At 39.9% G+C, this 20,297-nt stretch overlaps 1 protein-coding gene across 1 annotated transcript in view; it reads right to left on the reverse strand.

Moving 5' to 3' along the window:
- Window positions 1–1,089: 1,089 nt before the first annotated feature.
- The window catches only part of cdh7a (cadherin 7a), a 73,041-nt gene continuing 53,833 nt past the window's right edge, over window positions 1,090–20,297 (reverse strand). The window contains exons 10-12 of the mRNA XM_055202106.2: window positions 16,637–16,754; window positions 16,226–16,477; window positions 1,090–3,518 (exon numbers count right to left, since the gene is read on the reverse strand). Of these exons, the coding sequence (XP_055058081.2) occupies window positions 3,010–3,518; window positions 16,226–16,477; window positions 16,637–16,754 (879 nt within the window). The 3' untranslated portion in view covers window positions 1,090–3,009. The remainder of the gene's footprint in view (window positions 3,519–16,225; window positions 16,478–16,636; window positions 16,755–20,297) is intronic.

The following is a 20,297-nucleotide window of genomic DNA, read 5'->3' on the forward strand; positions in this document are numbered from 1 at the left end:
TTTTTTATGAGAAATGGGAGTATATCGGGCGTAACGTGCAACAAACCAACGAGAGTCTCAGCTCTCATCCCCTTTAAAAACCTGTTGTGTCTAATGTCTAATCCCTATTTAGATGACAGACTTTGTAAACTGAAAAATTAAGTGGAGAAAGAAGATCCCCAGTTTAAGATTAATGTTAAATAATTGTGTTGTTTTCACTTGTATTGAAATTGTTATTTTTTTTATTAAAACCTTTAAAACCCGTTTTCTTTTAGTCATGGAAGTAAAAAAGCAGGCTTATGGTTGCTTTAAATCTATGGTTATCCAATATCATCAAAAAATTATTTACAAGTATGTAAGAAAAGGTTTTTACTCTAAAAATACTTTATTTGTAACAAACAGGAGATAAAGAATTTACAAACGGCTCTCCTTTCAGCACTTGGACAGCGTCACAAGATTTTTTTTAAGCATTACTTAAAAATGTTTCTCCTCTCGCCATATCCACAGGTACAGAGTCATCATATACAATAAATTTGTGAGGTAGCATTAAAAAAAAACATTTAAAAACAGATGCATTTGTTTAAAGTAAAGCATTTATTTACTTACCAGGCTTCAGGTGAAGCAGCTCTTTGTGCCTTCTAACGTCTCATAATTAGTCCTCATTTATGTCCAAGAGACTCAATAATAATCTTTTACATTCAATCCTTTAATCTTTCATATTTTGTGCTCCTGCGCATTCATGTATGTGTTAAGCAAACCCGCGTTGTCGTCCTGTTTAGGCACATATTACTAATGCGCTCTTTAAACAACAAAAAAAATATATTGCGCCATTGACTTTAGACTTTAGACCAGGTTTTTGTTGGTCAATGGCGTAGTCTATTTTAGTCGCCTCAAAATAGCAACGCGCCAACAATGCGCCTGAACACACCTCGTTTTCAGACCAGAACGCCAATGGGCGCAAAAGGGGGTGCAAATGCATTTGCTATTTAAACAACACGGCGCTAAACGTGAAAATTTTTATTGCGCAGGGTAAAATAGCAAATGACACTTGCGTTGCGCATTGCGCTGCATTGCGCCAGGTGTAAGATAGAGCCCTAAGTGTGTGATGTACAAAGTACGGTATGAGCATTTAAAAATCAGTGCATTGTTAAAATAAATGTATTGTTTAGACACAAATAAAACTTTGAGATTCAGTAACAAAACATAAATGCCGTCTGAGAAACAGTGAATATCCAAGTGCCAACATTTGTGGGGGAGGAAACCAAAATTGAACATCTCATAACTCAGAACAGATCGCAGATATCTCAAACTGTGATAGTGTAGGCCAGGCTGCAATAGCAGTTTGTGGAAAGATTGCGATCCAATAACATCAAGCTGTGTGTGAGAAAGACGAGGCTTGATTTGAGCATGCTCGGGGTTCAAACGGGTCTGGGCGTGACAATTTATAGGCCAAGCTCCACGTCCATCTACGGCGTCTGCCCGTGTTTAAAATGCGATCGTATTTCTGGGTGCATGTTTGCGTTCTCTAACAGAATCATCAATCTCGTCTCTCAAAGGCTAATTTAGCCGAGGCCTTTTAAATGCTCTGACAAGCCTTGTGTCATTCATCAAACTCAAGGCCCTGTTGGCTCTCTATGCTTGGCCTGATTACACATCATGTCTGTGCAAACCACCCTGTTTCACAAACAAATGCGGCCGATTTACCAGTAAGATCTCTGCATTCGGCACAGCTCAAAATATTGCAGTCGAAATGAATGATTTGTCACGCCAAGCTGTGTGCTGTAATTTGCTTTATTACAAAAATCTGTACAAAATGTCTTTCCGGCTTTAGAATTTAGCATGTGTATAACACCATAGACTGCTAATTTCATTTTATATCGTTACATTTTAAAATCATAATAACCCGCCGGACAACGGCTAAACATTGAATATACCGTACTGTATTAAGTTCCGTGTTGTCCTTATCTTATACACTGGTTCACCAGTAATTGTTTACTGTAGGATAATTTCTTTACACTCTTTTACAGCCACTCAAACTCACTCAGATATGAACAATAGGCCTGCTTTGGAAACAAAAACAAAACAGCTCTCACAACATTCAGCAAGAACCACTGCCAAAAAACTGTACACAGGACAGCATAGAGAACTACAAAAACATGTTGCCGATTGAGGTTTTTCAAAAGGAAAGGAATAGGCTTAATACAAAATACTTCATTTCAAACCCTCACTGTCGTAAGGGTTCGCTCTACAAACTTACAAAATAACATCTCAAAATAACTCAGGTTGACAGCCTCAACTGAAAGGCAAGTACTATATATTTTCCATGATTAAATCCACTCTGGTATGTCCGGCTCAAACACTCCATAGCCTATTCACTACGGGTTTGACTTGTATTTTGGTCGGCGTAACCGCAGGCTATTACAGAAGTTGCGATAGTGATGCGGCTCGGCCGAAACGTCTTGCAGAACTAAGGCCAGATAACAGATGTGAAGCTATGCATAAAGGATATTTTACAAAGCAACATTTGCAGTTTCTCACTATGCAATATGCTTGGAAAAGATATTGGCGTTCCCGGTTGTTCAATTCAATTTTTTTTTTCGTGTGAGTCATAGAAACATTTGACGCAACAGAAACATTGATCTTTCAAGCAACGGCGCTGTATGGTACCGTTCTCATTTATAACCGTGAGGATAGCACTTTAAATGTCTCTTCTGCACAATTGGTATTCCTGGGCCGGCTCACACGGCCCTGCATCCCACGGTCCATTATTCTCTTGGGCTTGAAGACCTCTCTTTAAGCTTTGTGACCACACCCCAAGTCTAGACTTGGCATCTAACTGCAATTTTAAATAGAAGTGCTTCAAAGTTGAATCTCCACTGTCTATTCTTTATCAAAACCGCTGCTCTCTGCAGATATATCCCCCTGTTCCCTTTTTTTTCCTGCTCAATGAGTCAGTGGTTCTCTCTTGATCATTGTTCATTTCCATTATGCCCTTGATTGAGCAGACCTTGGCAGGAATTTTAATCCCGGCTAGGAGGAGAATATATTGCTGCTGTCGGCGTGGCCGTACAGGTCGGCCAGCTTCCTGAAGCGAGGACCCCAGTCGCTCAGATAGTCATAGTTCTGCTCCGAGTCTGTGCTCAGGGAGTCCAGGGAGCTGAGGGACTCGGCCACCGAGCCGCTGCCCTCGAAAGCATAGGTCTGCAGGGAGTCGTAGGGAGGGGCGGAGGGGTCCACGTCAGCATCCTTAAGGCGATCCCATATAAACTCCCGGAAGATCCCGTTGTCCGGGGAGATTTTGTAAGGTGGAGGACGCGAGCAGTACAGGGTGGAAACTTCGGGGGTGACGTCTCGCCGGACTTTGCTGTCTCGCACTACGTTGAGGTTTCTCAAAGCCACCATGTCAAAGGCCTCCGTGTCTTCCTCGCCGCCGCCTTCGTCGTCATACCGCACAATGTTCTCCCGCACATCCCTGTCTTCATCCAGGATCAGAGGCTCCTTTTTCCTTCTCCTCATCGTCACGATCAGCAACACCAGCACTGGAAACCCAACAGAAAAAAACATTGGTGTTAGATAGAACAAGCTATGCTATTACATAAAGGAAAGAAAGCACAAAAAAAACGGAAAAATTATTAAATATTAAGAGTTCATATGCAAAACCCTCTAAGTGAGACTGATGTGTCTTCTTGTGAATTAGCATTTTTTATCAGGCTTTTACAGCATATTTAGATTCAGTAATTTCACTTTAATAGCAATGAAAAGGTTATTAGTCAGGAATTTTCACAAATAAGTCATTTCATTGGTATTTAACAAATTTGACTGTCTTTCAGTGCAAATACTTGCAAGTACATGCAAGCATTTTGGCAAAAACCACCACTTCAGCAAACCATAGAAGTCAGAATTCAAAAGGTAAAAATGAAGAACTGAACCACACTTTAAGGGAAGCTGTGAGGCATTTGGCTGGCATTGTATTCAGGTCCAAGTACTTACAAGGGACCTTACTATAACACTTTAATTACTAAATACTACTAGAATCTTTTTTAAAGGGGGGAGGGGTTAATGGTATTTCATGCATTCTGACTTATTAATACTATTATAGAGTTTTTCCTCATGCTATACGTAGGCAAAGTGTCAAAAAAGCCGTTCGGCGTGTTACAGAGTATTTCTGTGCCGAATGCACTTCGCCAGGGTTCGTGCAAGTTTCGGAAATTTTTTTTCGATTACAGGTCCAGCTAATATTTCAGGGATTTCTATACATATCACTTCTTTATATGGGCACTTCCCCCAGAAAACCCCGCCCACCCGTCAATCAGCGGGAGATGCTAGAACTTGCAAACATCATATCACACGACAGCTTTGTTTAATTTCAAAACTCAACAATGGCATGAAAGAAGAAGTGTGTTTTGGATGTAAGGATAAGAAATCCAGCCTTATGAAAACAATGGATATAGTTTATTATCTGGGATAGCAGCAATGTTTTGGGTGTGTGTTTATTGCTCTGGATTTTCCCAACCGGGTCATGAGTTGCATGCGGTAAGTAAGACTTCTGTCTTATGTTGGAAATAGTCGAGTGCATATTATATAAATAACACAAACATGTAGTGAATCATAAGTTAAACAGTGTTGTATAGTGTTGCATGACCCGTACTCGCTCCTCCGCGGTAGTAACTCCTCCTTCTTCATTTTTTTTTGTACGTTATCGGAAAGATTTGGTAAAGCTAATCTTTCTTTTATAATTCTGATTAAACTAAAGACTCTTCGGAGATATAAAGGATGTAATACTACTCTATAGGTACTACAGATTAACATCAGAAATGCAGGAACAGTGTGTATTATTTGAGCTTTAAAACTAAAATACTTAAAATAAGTTGTTTGTGGATGATTTGTGAATTTGTCCCTAAAAAGCGTAAACACTGTGGCAGTATCTATACATTACTGTTTGTGTCCATGGCACAAAATTCAGATTTTTTTTCGCGTCAGTTGCACAAATTTCTATAAAGAATTTTTTGTGTCTGTTGCACGACTACATTTTATGTATTATTTTCTCACAGTTTTTTTCCTATTTTCTTACCATTGTCACTTGGGGTTGGGGCTAGAATCACTTTTTGTTACATTTTTAGACATCCTAACCCAAACCCCAACTCTAACCCCAACTCCAGACGAGAATATTAGATGTAGAAACCAAAACATAAAAGTACATCCTAACCCAAACCCCAAACCTACCCAAGCGACAATGATTTAAAAATCAGGGAAAAATTTGAAAACAATACATAAAATGACACAAAAAAGAAAGCCGTGCCACGGACATGAAAAACTACTTATAAAAATTTGTGCGGGTGACACGAAAAAGACATTCGTGCTCAAGGCACAAAAAAGCTGAATTTCGTGCCATGGACACAAATAAATTAATACATTTTTGTGACTATAACACAAATTTCTGTGAGATCATGTTGGACCAGCCTGTCATAGCTGCATGAGCTAAAGGGTCTGACTACCTTGTTGTCCAACCAATAGCAGAGGAGTGTTCAGTAAACTATGTTTGAAAACCATGATTCAGTCTGATGACAAACAACACACATCAGCTTTAAATGCCCATGTGCACATCTCAAGCAGCCCATTTACCTTCCTACTTTGCAAGATAAAGAAAGACACACAATAAGATATTCAAAATCAGATTGAGCATGACAAGCCTGAGAGAGTCAACAGTATTTATGACACCCCGTGAAATTGTGACTTTCGCAATGTTTTACACCCGATTGAACATTTCTGTTACCCTCAAGGCCTGTCGCATCTACGTACGACATGAAAGATAACCTGAATTATCTCTGCAGTTCAATTAGGGCAGATCTGGTACATTAGTTTTATCAATACGTTCATCAGATTGGGCTGTAGTGGCTTTAATAACCCTGCTGACAGATTCTGTGCAGGAGGTGTTTCATCATGGGAGGTGCTCCTGGGAGCAGGAGGTGTTAAAGGAGATACAGTCAGATTTAATCTTATCCTATGTGTTTGTATACAACGGTTATTAACTGTAACGGCCCTTATCCACACACACACAAACGCGCGCTGCCCGGATTTAGCACATGGCAGCTTTTTTGTCTTCTCGCTTTTAGTCCCTTCATGTGTGAATATAAGCAAACAGATTGAGATAAACACATAGGTGCATGAACAGAAAGATTTAGGGCAGTGTATGTGCTGTAAATATGAGGCTTTAATGGCCATTTCCTCTCCCCACAACCTTGCTCCAACACAAGCAGCTTATTCTGGAAAGACCAGCGGTAAATCCTTTTAATGAGTACAGCATATGCCTACTGTACGTGTAAAATAAGACTGGATTATATGTCAGTCAAAAAATATCGCCGTGCCCTAACATCACAGACCCTGTATACGTATCACAACACACCGCTAGTGCCGAAGACGCGCACCTCTGCGGTTCAAATACATAATGCACCAAAAAGTATTCATAAAAGGAGAGCACACGGTGCGAAATGAAGAACATAGCAGGGCACAAGCACAATAAAGTGAAAGAAATCTGTTTTGTGTGGTTGTGTGAGATGCAAAAGCAATTCTCTGTGTTGCTGCTCTCAGTCTCATGAATGCGCAGGATCTTACAGTATAGCCACAACACAGTCCTCCCACGGGAGTCTATCTTTCTCTCTCTGTGTGGATAGCGCATATGTGTATTTGGCTGTCAAAGCAAGCTCGAGGGGAGCTGATGAAGTGAAGGAGAGAGAAAGAGGAGGTGTAAGTGGGAGCAGGCTGAAGAGAGAAAGAGAGAGAGAAAGATAGAGTGGGGGGAAAGGGAGGCAAACGTCTAATGATCCATCCTTCAGGCCTGCCACAGCGAGTGTGAAATATTGTGCCGAAGCCTCATACTTCATCCTCGGGCCCGGTGTCGTTTCGCGGGGCAGACAAGCTGGGCGAGTGGGCCGGCGAAGGCAGCGGTTGCACGTGTGCAGTCATAATCACACTATACACACACACACCAAGAATGATATAAACGAAACTAGTGCCAACATCGACCTTTCATTCAAGTGTAACAATCTTACATGCGAGTTTGTGGTGCCAAGGTGTAAATAAAACACTACTGAAACTTTACTAAATATTATATCCAAAAAAGTTTTTTTTTACAGCAACTACACAAGCTATTTTATTTAAAATACAATTAAACTAAATGGTGACCACACTTTAAAAATGCTGGTTTATTTTCCACTTAGGTCAAAAAGGGGCGAGCCCAGCCGTTGGGTTTACATGCTTATTATAGAAAACAGTTTTCATGCGTTTAAATGCAAATCAATAAACCGGCTATGCAGAAAACTGCGTTCACATGAGACTTGGAGATCCGCCAGGTTTCTCACAGGCAGTGACGTCACCGCCTATATACGCACAACCGGCGCAACGTCATAGAATGTCTCTGAACAGGTTCACGCCCACTTTTGGGGGCCAACAGACTAGACCTTCCATTGACTTCCATTCAAAATAGCGAAACAAAACAAACGCTCGTACACAGCAGGCAGGCGTAAATAACTTATGAAATCACTCAGATTAAACATGTTGAGTAATTATCTGTCCACACTGCCTGCCATAGAGCGCGAAAGATACATTAACACATTTAATTTGGTCACTATAAAAACATGTCTCTTTCATTCTCCCAGCATCAAATTTTGTTGCCTTCTGGAAGGCGTTACAGATCCTTCCAGGGTCGTACTTCTAGACTTTTGAACAGTTTCTACCCAATGGTAGAAACACTTGAACTTACAACTTTCTTGATGTTATAATTTCTTATAATGCACTTATTTATGTATTAGTGTTGTCTGTCACTTTATGTGTTACCACCATGGGGAAGTGTAAATTGAAATTTCGTTGCTATATGCAATGACAATAAAGGCAATCAAATAATGAGCAAAAAACTATCTGTGGTGAAAAAACTGAAAAAAATGATATATTGAATGTAATAATTTTTTTTAAGGTAAGTGGTTGCAATCAATTTATTTAAGCTACATTTAAACTAAAGTTTTATATTTTTATTTTACTTTACTAATCTTTTTTGTTTAAATGTAGCTTAAATAAATTGATTGCAAACACTAACCTTAAAAAATTTTATTAAATTCAATGAATCTTTTTTTCAGTGCATTTATGGACTTTCCCCGATAAAAGAAAACCTTTTTCCCCCCTTTTTCCAACATGTTCAGTTTATTAAGCATAATCGACGTAAGGCTGTGCATGTAAACAAACCCAAAGTTTATATTTGACCCAACAATGGGTTAAAACAACCCAGGATATGTTATGTTACAACCCAAGGGGCTGGGCTTGTCCCCTTTTGACCCAACACTGGGTTGAAAATAATTGTGCATGACTGTCAAGAATTTAAGGCACTTCATTTTCTGACTATCACATAAAGCAATGATATTGTTTCTTGGAATTTAGCAAACAAAACATGAACTTTTTTATGGTGGGGTGTTTGCATCATGTCATCTTAGTCACCATTGTAAGATTGTATAAGAGTACAGCTTACATACTCAGCTTGAATGTTCAGCATGAACATGTTTTGCATTTCAAAGAGTAGGAGAAAACTTATACTATGCACCTCTATACAGCTGAATATTTTCTAGGACAAAGAAAAAGGATTTTTCCTGTGCATACAAGCAAGCTGTGAATTTGTCGCTTTAAATCAAAGTTGAAGTTTAACGCAGACACGTCTGTTTTGCTGAAAGCTAATCCTACATGAAGCATCGTATTATTGGAGAAGACACATGAGCACGCCTGCCTCTCGACGGTCGAAACAAGTCTTTAAAGACATAAGGTTTGATTTTCCGAGCCACTGTTATACGATTACAAAGAGTTATATGGATCTAATGTAGAGTCTTAAGTCTTAACTGTTACAGACTGCACCCACTTTAAGGCTTGATTTAGCCTCGGTGCAGTTTTGACACAAGATGGATGTTCAACGAGAGCAGCAGATCAATTTAACATTATCCTCAATTTGCAGTAATTGGATTGAGAAAACAATCCGTCATCCAGGATCAATTAAACAACAAGTGGGATATTTTGTGGGGCCTGGTTCCCATCGACCTCTTAAAAATGAGGCAGTGACTACTAGATTATGCACTGCCCTTCTTTTTCTCATTCGCTCCTACTTTCTCGCTATCTTCACATATCTCAACCACTGCCAATATAGCCCCGGGCGTTGAAGACTAATCAAGATATACTGGCGATAGCCGGATTTATCTGACTGTTGACATTTCTGCCAGTTTCTAACATAAGATGTTTGTACTTTATGACACCTGTCTATCTGCACTTTCACAGCAGGGACATTATCTACGAAATAAAATATGATTTATTCTGGGTGACGCAATGGCATATCACATTGCCTTAAGGGGCTTTATGAGTATTAGCAACCGCCGTCCGCTCGCGCTGTCGGAGACCGTAGGGAAAGTGCGCCTGGACGAGAAGGCGCGTGATTGGCTCTGCAGAGAAGAAAAAGGTGATGTCAGTCTTGCGAATGTGACCCGTGGGTACGAATGTACCAGAACGCCCCGGGCTCACCTGACCTTTCTTTATTCCTCTGCCTAAGACTGTGGAGTATTGAAGAGAAGATTTCCAACGTAACATAGCGTCTGTCATTACTCCTGAAACGTTCATGCGCAACACTGGTAAAACCTAATTTGTTTACTACAAAAGCCTGGCAAGATCCCTCCTGTTGAACTCAATTAATTTTTTCTGTATCAAATATTTTATGAGCCATTATCAAGCTTTTGGGTTCATGACTCTGATGTTGTAATAATGTTGATGTGCAAACGCACAATAGATTTAATGGAGAAGCTATTTTGTGTGTCGTTAGGTGATTTCGTATGTCATTAGGTAAAATGGAAAATAAAAAACACTCTTTTGTATCGTTCAGTGTCGGGCAGGTTTGGATGTGTGTTGCTTTGATAACCGAAGCGATGGAAGGCAGGAAGCTTGTTGATTCATTACTCCGAGTATAGATAAAAAGAGAAGAAGAAAGATCTCTTTCCTTACACGACTCTCCTCTGAAGCCAGTCTCATCGCTCTCCTCCTCCCGCAACCATGAGTGAGCAGTCTTGAGACACTGGGGCCAAAAATAACTGCATTGCTCAGATCAGGCACAGCAAAGGTCTGATCCAACTCATGTAGTTTAAAAGAGGGGCGGGGTGGCTTCACTGGGGAGTCTGCATTCACACGCCACTGCAAACCACAGGAACGACTATTTCGCATCATTTGGAGCCGTTAACAAGTTAGCTGAGCTCACATTTCGATGATAAATCCTTAAGAGTCTGCGATCAATCAACAAGCAAGGAGGGAGTCTGCTACTGTTGGCCTCAAACTGTGTTGTTTCGTGAGGATACATTTCTCACAAGGCCTGTCGATCTTAATTAGGGCTCAACCTGAGATACACAGATGCTCTCTCCTTACCTTCACTATGAAGACAATGTGGTTACATACAGTCTGCTGACTAAAGCTCTGGTCCAAAATCTAGTGAGCCGACAACAAAGCTTCCTTCTATAAGCACTCTAGTCATCATGAAACCCAATAAAGTGACTGATTTGGAATTCTGTACCTACAGTAAAGGCAGGGTTTAGATGTAATGTGTGAATACACTGTAAGAAGAAAGGTCCTAATATATACCATTTTGGTAAAGATACCGTACGTACCTTTGAGATACCAATATGCACCTTTAGCTACAAAATTGTACTTTTTGAAAAGGTGCCGCCCTGGTGACAACTTTTATACCTTCGTGTAGTTGACATTAAGATGTTTCTAATGCTGCGTTCACACCAGCCACGGTAGAGGGGTCAAGCACAAGTGACTTCAATGTTAGGTCAATGTGAAGACGCGTTGATGCGTGTCTGGAGGTCTTGCGGCGCGAATAAGGCATTTAGCGTGGCAGGCGCGATTCCGACTCATTTGCGCGTCTAGTTTGCGCGAACGGTGCGAATTGAGCATTGCCCCGGCAAACACGCCAGTTAAAAATTTGTAACTTTGGCGAAAAAACTTGCCGCGTTAACCAATCAGGAACTTGCTCTAGTAGTGACGGGATTACAGGATGCGAGCGGAGTCGCAGAAGCCCCTCCCATGATGCAAATTTTTGCGTGAATGTCTCGATGACTACAATTTCATGTGGGGCTTTCACGTGCGAATGAGGCGAGTAAACTCAAACTGTTCAAGCAGCAAACTAGACGCGGTAGATGCGAATTTGACGTCTCAAACGCGGCTGGTGTGAACCCACAGTAAGCTATACAGTACTCTACTACGCATAAAAATACAAAAATGTAAAAATACAAAAATGTTGGGTAAAATAATCTTAATTTTTTGTAATTTTTTTGGTAACACTGTCTTCGAAGCCCATGCTTATAATGAATTATAGCCCCCTTTAAAATTGTTTATAGGTAATTATTACTATTCTATAAATAAATGTATAAATAAATACACAACAACAACTATACCCCATTATACAAACAGTTATAGTTAGTTATATATTTTTTTATTATTACTTATAAGCGATACATTTGCTTTTCAATATGCATGCTCATAATCCATTATACGTTGATTAAGCATTAATTACTAACATGAGTGTATTTTTAAAGACGCAGCATGGATTGTTATAATGTCATTATACAGTATTATAGTTATGACTTATTAGTAATGCAGATTTATTTCTTCATCAAATAACTGAATTATTTTATATTGTTGTTAATAGCCATGTTGTGAGTTACTTATTTTGAGTCATAATGCAGTTATTAACCTCTATAAATGCATTATTGATTGTTTTAAGTGAAAGCAAAGGATACAAATGTTACAGTAGGAAATCATGAGGATGTTATTCATTATCCATTTAAAAGGTTTTTTGCAAATGTAACTACAGAACCATAATGGTAATAACAAAGTAATGAAAAAAAAACTACAGAAATCTATTAATACAAACAGTTGCAATTTAAATACGAGTAAACACAGCAACATTATTTTTTTAAAGATGGGGTGCATGATCTCTGAAAGCCAGTGTTGACATTTGAAATCACCTAAACAAACACGCCCCTTACTGCTGATTGACTACAAGTGTGTTTTGGTATCTCTTTAATTAAATTCAGTTTACTTAAAGCCATCAATAATACATTAATAGAGGTTAATAACTGTATAATGACTTACAATATGTAACTCACAACATTGCTATTAACAACAATATATTGGACAAAGAACTAAATCTGCATAATTAATAAGTCGTAATTATACAATAATGACATTATAACAATCCATGCTGCGTCTTTAAAAATACACTCATAGAAGTATACGACTGAGTAATTAATACTTATAAATCAGTGTATAATGGATTATGAGCATGCGCATTGAAAAAGCAAATGCATCACTTATAAGTGATAATAAAATATTAAAAATGTAACTATAACTGTTCTTAGGGGCTGGACACACCAAAACTTTTAAACGCGGCTGAAAACGCATTGAGGTCGCCGAATGCCAGCTGTTTTTCAGCTGAGTGCCAGCTTTCTTCAGCTGAGCGCTTTGGTAGCTGTGCTGCGAGCCGGTTGGTTGCTGTGGTAATGTCCCGCCCCTCCTCCACTGTGATTGGGCGGCCGTGTGAAAACTGACATTGACGAGCGGAGCTTTTCTACCAAAGTTGAATCTCTTTCAACTCTGGACGCTCAGCGGCGAGCGCGGAAAAACCGCCGAGCGCCGGTTTTCAGCGCGGAAAAAACCTGCTAGCTGCTGGCTTATTTGAAAAACGCCGAGCTTCCATTGGAAACAATTGAAAACATGCGCCGGCCGCGGGCGTAAAAGCGTTGGTGTGCACGCCCCCTTATAATGGGATATAGGTGTTGTTGTGTCATTATAAATATATTTATAGAATAGTAATAATTACCTATACACGATTATAAAGAGGGCTATAATTCATTACAAGTATGGGCTTCACAGAAAGTGTTACCATTATTTTTTGTTTACATATTGAATTTACATAGTAAGCATTTGGCAGACACTTTATCCAAAGCAACTTACAGTGTATTTATTATATATATATATATATTTTTTTTTTGTTTTATCAGTATTTTTGATATCTTCTGAACGCGGCATAATTAAGTTGCATCCTTTTCTAACAGCTTTTATGTCGATAGCCAACACATCCTCACCCCATGTCGTCAATATTTGACGACACTTGACCATTCGTCAATATGTGACGGGGAGGGTATACCATTTTCTTACCATTTTCGCGTCGGTTTAGGGTTAGATTACGCAAAATTAAACAGTGTACGCGAAATTAAACAGTTGTCACCTGGCGTTGGGGTTACAGTTAGGTACGACAGTTGTCACCTGGCGTTGGGGTTAGAGTTAGGTTTGGGTAGGGATGTCATTATGTAAATCTAACCCTAAACCGACGCGAAAATGGTAAGAAAATAGGAAAGAGAATGCAACGGACGTAATAATATTGAAGTCCCCAGTTCGTCAAAAAAAGGTATACCCTCCCCGTCACATATTGACGAATGGTCAAGTGTCGTCAAATATTGACGACATGGGGTGAGGATGGGTTGCGATAGCACATCTACAGTATAGACGGTTTCATCGGATGCATGTGCGATGACGCGATTACGTGTCTGGTCCGAACTTTACTTCCTGTTTCTTTTTTTTTAATGGTCTGACTAGTTGCTGAAACTAAACTCTTAAACAAATACCAAGTCAAAAAGAACAAATGTTTTGGTTTCCTATGTAATCAACGTGTTTAGTTTAGTAAGACCTTGATTAGCTGGATCAGGTGTGTTTAATTAGGGTTGGAATAAAACTCTGCAGAGACACCGGCCCTCCAGGAGCAGGATTGGACATCCCTGGGTTAGGGGCTAAACTGACATCTGGATTAAATACCTTCGAAAATAAAAATGGTTTGGTTTCCTAAAGACAAGGGGAGATGGCGACCACGAATCATCGGTGTGTGAAGAGAGGTTTGGCAGCCGATCAGTAGTTAACTTTGTATTGCATACCATACAATGAATAGCAATAGTTGATCAATCTGACACATTGTGATCTTTTTAGGTGGATGAAAAAAATAAAAATAATACTATCACACAATAACAAAAACAACAATAATAGTGCAAACATGTCAGAATAAGAAAAGTTTCTTGGAAAACCTGAAATTAAAACATATTGCATTAAGCTTCACTGGGGTGTGTTTAACATCTACAGTTTAGTTAGAACGCCTCCGTGGAGATCGAAATGAACTAGTTCATACTTTATTATAATGGCACCAAGGTGGTGGAAAAAAACATTTTTTTGTTGCTTATTTGTTATCTGTGCGCTGTGAAAATGAAACAGTAGTCAAACAATAAAATCGTCTCGGTTCAACGTGTGTACACATACAAATTCCTCCCTTGTCTCAATAATAGAATTCTTTTAAGACCGAGGCAACATCTGTCAGCAACAAGAGCTACTGCAGTATCTGCGGACAGATCTCCGCTGCGCCGGCCGAGCCAGAGAGACAACCTATCAATGGCATAATCAAGAAATCAATCCAACCATCAGGACTGCATTCACTCCCTCTGCACAGTCATCAGGTCAACAAATCAACACAAAGACACACCAGTCAACCAATCAGACCAACTGAATGCTACATACTGGGTAGAGGTCAGTCATCAAACAATCAACTAATAAGAGTCCAAATGTAGTAATCAGACACACCGGCAGCCTCCCAGGAGAGGGTAAACAAGTCAATTGTGGCCAAGCAGACCTCTCGCTGCACACCGTGTTCCCACCGGTAGTGCTGCCGCATCTGTACTGCTAAAGTAACAGGCAGCCTGGCTGTATGCAAAATGTCACAATACGCAATAAAAGTCTTTGAAAGTGTTCGGAAAGCAATGACATAGTGTAGACTGAACAAGTGGCCATTGATTTTTGCTTTTAAAGAACAAACTAGCAAATTTCAAGGCTGATGATGTGACAAAACGTATTCGTGTTACCTTGAAATTAAACATGAAATAAAAATCCTCGCTTAATAAATGTCCCTGGTTTTTGTCCATAAATTGTCATTGTATGGTATTCCCATAAAGTTTTGCTTTCAAACTGTGTGAAAGCAAGAGCCTTCAAAACTTCTCTTTTGTGAATGTATACACTATCAGAAAATGTGTCAAAAATCTCCATTTAAAGGTCAATTTTAGTGCTGTCCAAACTGAAAACAACTTGCACTGACATATCTTAAAGGGGTGGTTCAATGGTATTTCATGCATTCTGAATTATTAACAAAGTTATAGAGTTGTTTCCTCATGCTAAACGTAGGCAAAGTGTCAAAAAAGTAGGGCGTGTTACAGAGTATTTCTGTGCCGAATGCACTTCCCCAGGGTTCGTACAAGTTTCTGAAAGCTTTTTTCAATTACGGGTACAGCTGACGTTTCAGGGGTGTCTATACGTATCACTTATTTATATGGGCACTTCCCCCGGAAAACCCCGCCCACCCGTCAATCAGCGGGAGATGCTAGAACTTGCAAACATTCACATTACGCAACACAGCTTTGTTTAATTTCAAAACTCAACAATGGCATGAATGAAGAAGTGTGTTTTTGGATGCAAGTAGAAGAAACCCAGCCTTATGAAAACAATGGATTTAGTTTATTATCAAGGATAGCAGCGGAGTTTTGCCTGTGTGTTTGATGCAGTGGATTTTTTCCAACCGGATCATGAGTTGCATGCGGTAAGTAAGACTTCTGTGTTATGTTGTAAATAGGCGCATGCATATTATATAAATGACACAAACATGTAGTGAATCATAAGTTAAACAGTGTTGTATCGTGTTGCATGACTCGTACTCGCTCCACCCGCGGTAGTAACTCCTCCTTCTTCATTTTTTCGTACGTAATACTACTCTATAGGTACTCCAGATTAACATCAGAAATGCAGAAACAGCTGTGTTATGCGAGCTTTAAAATACATCAGTGCCCTTTGTTTTTCCTCAAGTAATGAAAAAAATATAGAGATAGGATAAAAAGTTTTTTTTTTCCCGCAGAGGGTCTGTTCTTTCATTTGATATATTTGTATATTTTTAGAAGAAAATTTTCCTGGAAAAAAATCACAAAAATGCTAGCGGGCAACTTTTCAAAAAATGGCTGGCGGGGAACGAGTTAATAGCAAAAAAGACTCAAAATGCAAATACAGAAAAAAACAATGTTTCATGTGTTTCATTAAATATCCTCTTAAAACATTGTTTTGACTGTTGAAAACTTTAAAATCGATCTCTTACCAAGCAGAGTGATGATGCAAGTCAGGATGGCAACCAGCGCTCCGGTGCTGAGACCCGCTGACAGCATGAAGGCCTCGGTGCCGCACGACTGGGGAGTCCCATCAGAGTCACAGTCACACACTCTTATAGACAGTGTGTTAGTGCTGCTCAGCGCCGGGCTGCCACTGTCCACTATCAACACAGGCAGACGATACATAGCCTGTTCCCTCCTCTGAAAGCCACTCCGCTTGGTTAGTATAGAAGCAGTATTGTCTAAAAAGAAAAATGATATATAACACATGACTTCACTTGGAGGGTGAAATTTGAGAAAATATGTCAAATGACTCCTATAAGTAGGCAGCATGACAGTCATGCTTAATCTTATTAGAAACAAGAGCTATAAACTCTTACTGTCGTAATGAAATCACGTACCCTTATTGTCTCTAAGAGTGAAGTTCATGTTCCCAGCTGTCTCTGCAGTGAGGGAGAAGAAGAAGCGATGCCCGGTGGGCGGTTCATCTTTATCCACTGCACTTATGGTTTCAATGACCTGAGACGATGTCAAAGAAGAAATAAAGAACAGGAACATGAATACGGGATTATTATAACATGGCTTAGTAGTTTCACAATACAGCGACAAGATATCACCATTAGTGCAAACCTATTTACATTACAATTATTTATTACAGTGCGGCCTACCCTACAGTGCATTTTTCAGTGTTTGTGTTCCCTGGGAATTATTAAACCCATGACCTTTTAAAACATGCATTAGGAATGAAAGACAGTTTAGTGATTTCGGGATTTCGGTAGACAAGGCTGCAGTAAAAGTAAGGCCTGTAGCATTTTTGAGTAGATAACACAAAGTTTTAAGAGACATAGAAAGTCGTAGATATGCGTATAATATCCTAAAATAGAAAGTGGAAGTTGTCAGGTTTGTTTTTAGAAACTATGAAAATATGTCAAGGAGGACAATCTGCACCACAGCATGTTTACATGTCAAACTTCAACACAAATGACAACTGCACAAAAAGTGTTACAACCAGCCCGGTTCCCCCTACAGCAGTCCTTCACTCGCGACAAAACAATTCACAGATCTCTCACTCGAAATGCTGCAGTGTCAGTTAAACGATGAATATTTCATATAATAGGTAAACCTGAATATTTCATGCACAATTTGAAGCGATCAACTGAATTCAAGGGCGTGAACTTGAAGGAAAACACACATTACACAATGTCAAATTGCACATTAAGTTCTTAAATCGTGCCGAAAACACCGTCCGGAGGATAGAGTAAGTCTCTAAGCTATCTGCGATAGACGACGCTTATGCGGTTCCAGGGATTTAGCAAAGTAGAGGGCCATCCCGTCCTAAAGCTGGACCGAACCCCCCGAAGCAAAGTGCTGCGTTTTAGAGATGAATATCAGGGTGACCCATCAGGTGGTACACTAAGAAGATTCCCCTGACACACTGTTGTGGCCTAATCTGTGGGCTTTTGCCGGGTTAAATACTGTGTGCACAGCTCTTCCCCAGCGTCAGGCTACAGTCAGCACAAACTCAATCTGCTTGAAAAATCTCTTAAGACCCCATGCGCCGGTCGAGCGGGAGCAAATGCAGCAGAGACACAGATTCTTCTCCTCGTCTGCTGGAACAATATGACCTTGTGCTAAGCGAGAGATTTTCAGCGCTATAATTCTCCTCTCGGTTATTTTATTTAATGCCACCTCCCCCACTTACGCTAAGTGATCATTTGGCAATGGGAGCTACTGTATGAAGGATTTATCATTTATCTGTAAATATTTTTGAAATCGTAAAACGCGGTGCTATTAAAAACCCAGCCTGAACGCCACGTAGGGTGCAGGATGTTCCTTCAGTGCCGATTACAGTAAACTGTGACTAAATTAATTACAGATAATCCATTAGGATGAATGCATGTGTATTGAAAAAGAGTCATTGAAAATTAATAACGTTGCGTCACCAGCGCAAAGATCATGTGTTTGCTGGATTATTTTTAACCTATTGTTGGGGACAGATCCAGCATTTTGGTTAAATTACAACCCAACGGTTTGCATTCGTCCATTGCTGATCCAACGCTTGATTAAAAATAACGGAAATTTTATTTATAAAGCAAATGTATACCTTTAATACACTGTAAGGGGCCGATCACACCAAACACATTTAAAACGCTTAGAAACGCAAGGCGCGCCACACTGCCTTTTTAGGTCACTAAGAGTGACTTTTATGTTGCTAGGCAACAACCAAGACAGCTGTCCTGTCAATTAAATATATTGAAGCGTGAGCACTCTTTTGCTGTTAACTGTCATATTACCAGAACATTTTAAAAGAGGGGCTTGCTCTGACCTTGATCGAGGGTGAGAGGTGCACAAACACGCAGGAGTGAGTGAGTGCTGTTTTCGCTGTTCCAAGCAACTGTTGTTCCAAGCCTGCCTATCCCCTCATTGGATTGGACAATAGAAAAAACTCAAATGATGTCAGGCGCTCCTTCAAAAACGCGTGACGTGGCAAAAACGGCACGCATAATGCTCACTGCCCATTAACAGTCCCTCTAGAAAAACGCGATTCAATGCGATCGCATGATTTAACGCATAATCAGCCAAAGTCCGCATATTTTTCATTTTTTCAAATACACCGCACTTTCGCAGCATAAAATGCAGATTTACGTTCGCAAAATATGCGGGGCTTGCATGATTTCATAATCCCCGCATTTTCTTAGCAAAAATCACATACATTTTAGCAGAAAGTTGAAAAATTTTGCATTTACCTCACACAAGCACAGCCATGTCCCCTGTTGCCATGGGAACGTTATGAAGTGACGTGATAATGTGACGTGAACATCACTGAAAAGCTGCAAAAGCTGAAAACAGTTTTTGCAAGTTCCCGCAATTGAGTGAGTGCTGTTTTCGGCTGTTCCAAGCAACTGTTGTTCCAAGCCTGCCTATCCCCTCATTGGATTGGACAATAGAAAAAACTCAAATGATGTCAGGCGCTCCTTCAAAAACACGTGACGTGGCAAAAACGGCGCGCATAATGCTCACTGCCCATTAACAGTCCCTATACATTTTAGCAGAAAGTTGAAAAATGTTGCATTTACCTCACACAAGCACAGCCATGTCCCCTGTTGCCATGGTAGCGTTATGAAGCGTCGTGATTATGTGACGTGAACATCATTGAAAAGCTGCAAAAGCTGAAAACAGTTTTTGCAAGTTCCCGCAGTTTTTGCAAGTTCTCACAATTTTTGCAAGTTCCCGCAATTTCATCGCATAAAATTTTATAAATATCCCGCATATTCCATCGCATTTTTTAAGAAAACGTGCCGCAAGATCAATGATTTTTGCCCGCAACAATCACAAAAAAAAATGTTTTTCTGGAAGGACTCCCTAGAAAATCATTCAAAAAAGGCTCCTGCCATTGCAATAACGTGTTCTGTGTGATCTTCCCCTAAGTCACTTTAAATAAAAGTGTCTGCCAAATGTAAAACAAATAAGAATATCTTGCCAAGTCGAAATATGAGGTTTTAAACAAAACCTTGCATTTACCGACCCTTAAGACCTGGAAAAGTCAATTCATTATCATTAACAAGTACCAAACGACTCATGTGCAGCCAAAAAGTGTAAAAGAAACACGGGGGATTTTATCTCTCTTCCCCATATAAAAATTGGCTGGAGGGCAAGAATCTCTCCTGTGCCGTCCGAGCTCACAGAGAGTAAAAGGGAAATGTTCACAGTGTCGAGTTAGCTCTCTCTCTCTCTCTCTCTCTCTCTCTCTCTCTCTGTCAGCCAGCCGCTGCTGACCGCGTCTCCGAGGCATAAAAGACAAGACAGAATATAGACGACCTTAAAGAGATAAAGAACCCTTGGGAAAACACTCACTCCTCATAATCTAATCTGCTAAATCACCTGTAACAAATCATCTGGCTCATTTAGAGACCGCAGCTTCCATTCGTATTAAGCTTCTATTAAATTTGAAAAGTCATATTAGGAACAAAAGAGAAACCAAGGGCACCGAGGGAAAAGCTCGGAGCTGAAAGTAGAAGGTGAAGACATGCGTTTGGTGTGACCCCATTACATGCACTTGTT

The sequence above is a fragment of the Misgurnus anguillicaudatus genome, chromosome 2 (assembly GCF_027580225.2).
Source record: "Misgurnus anguillicaudatus chromosome 2, ASM2758022v2, whole genome shotgun sequence".
Lineage (NCBI taxonomy): Eukaryota > Metazoa > Chordata > Actinopteri > Cypriniformes > Cobitidae > Misgurnus > Misgurnus anguillicaudatus.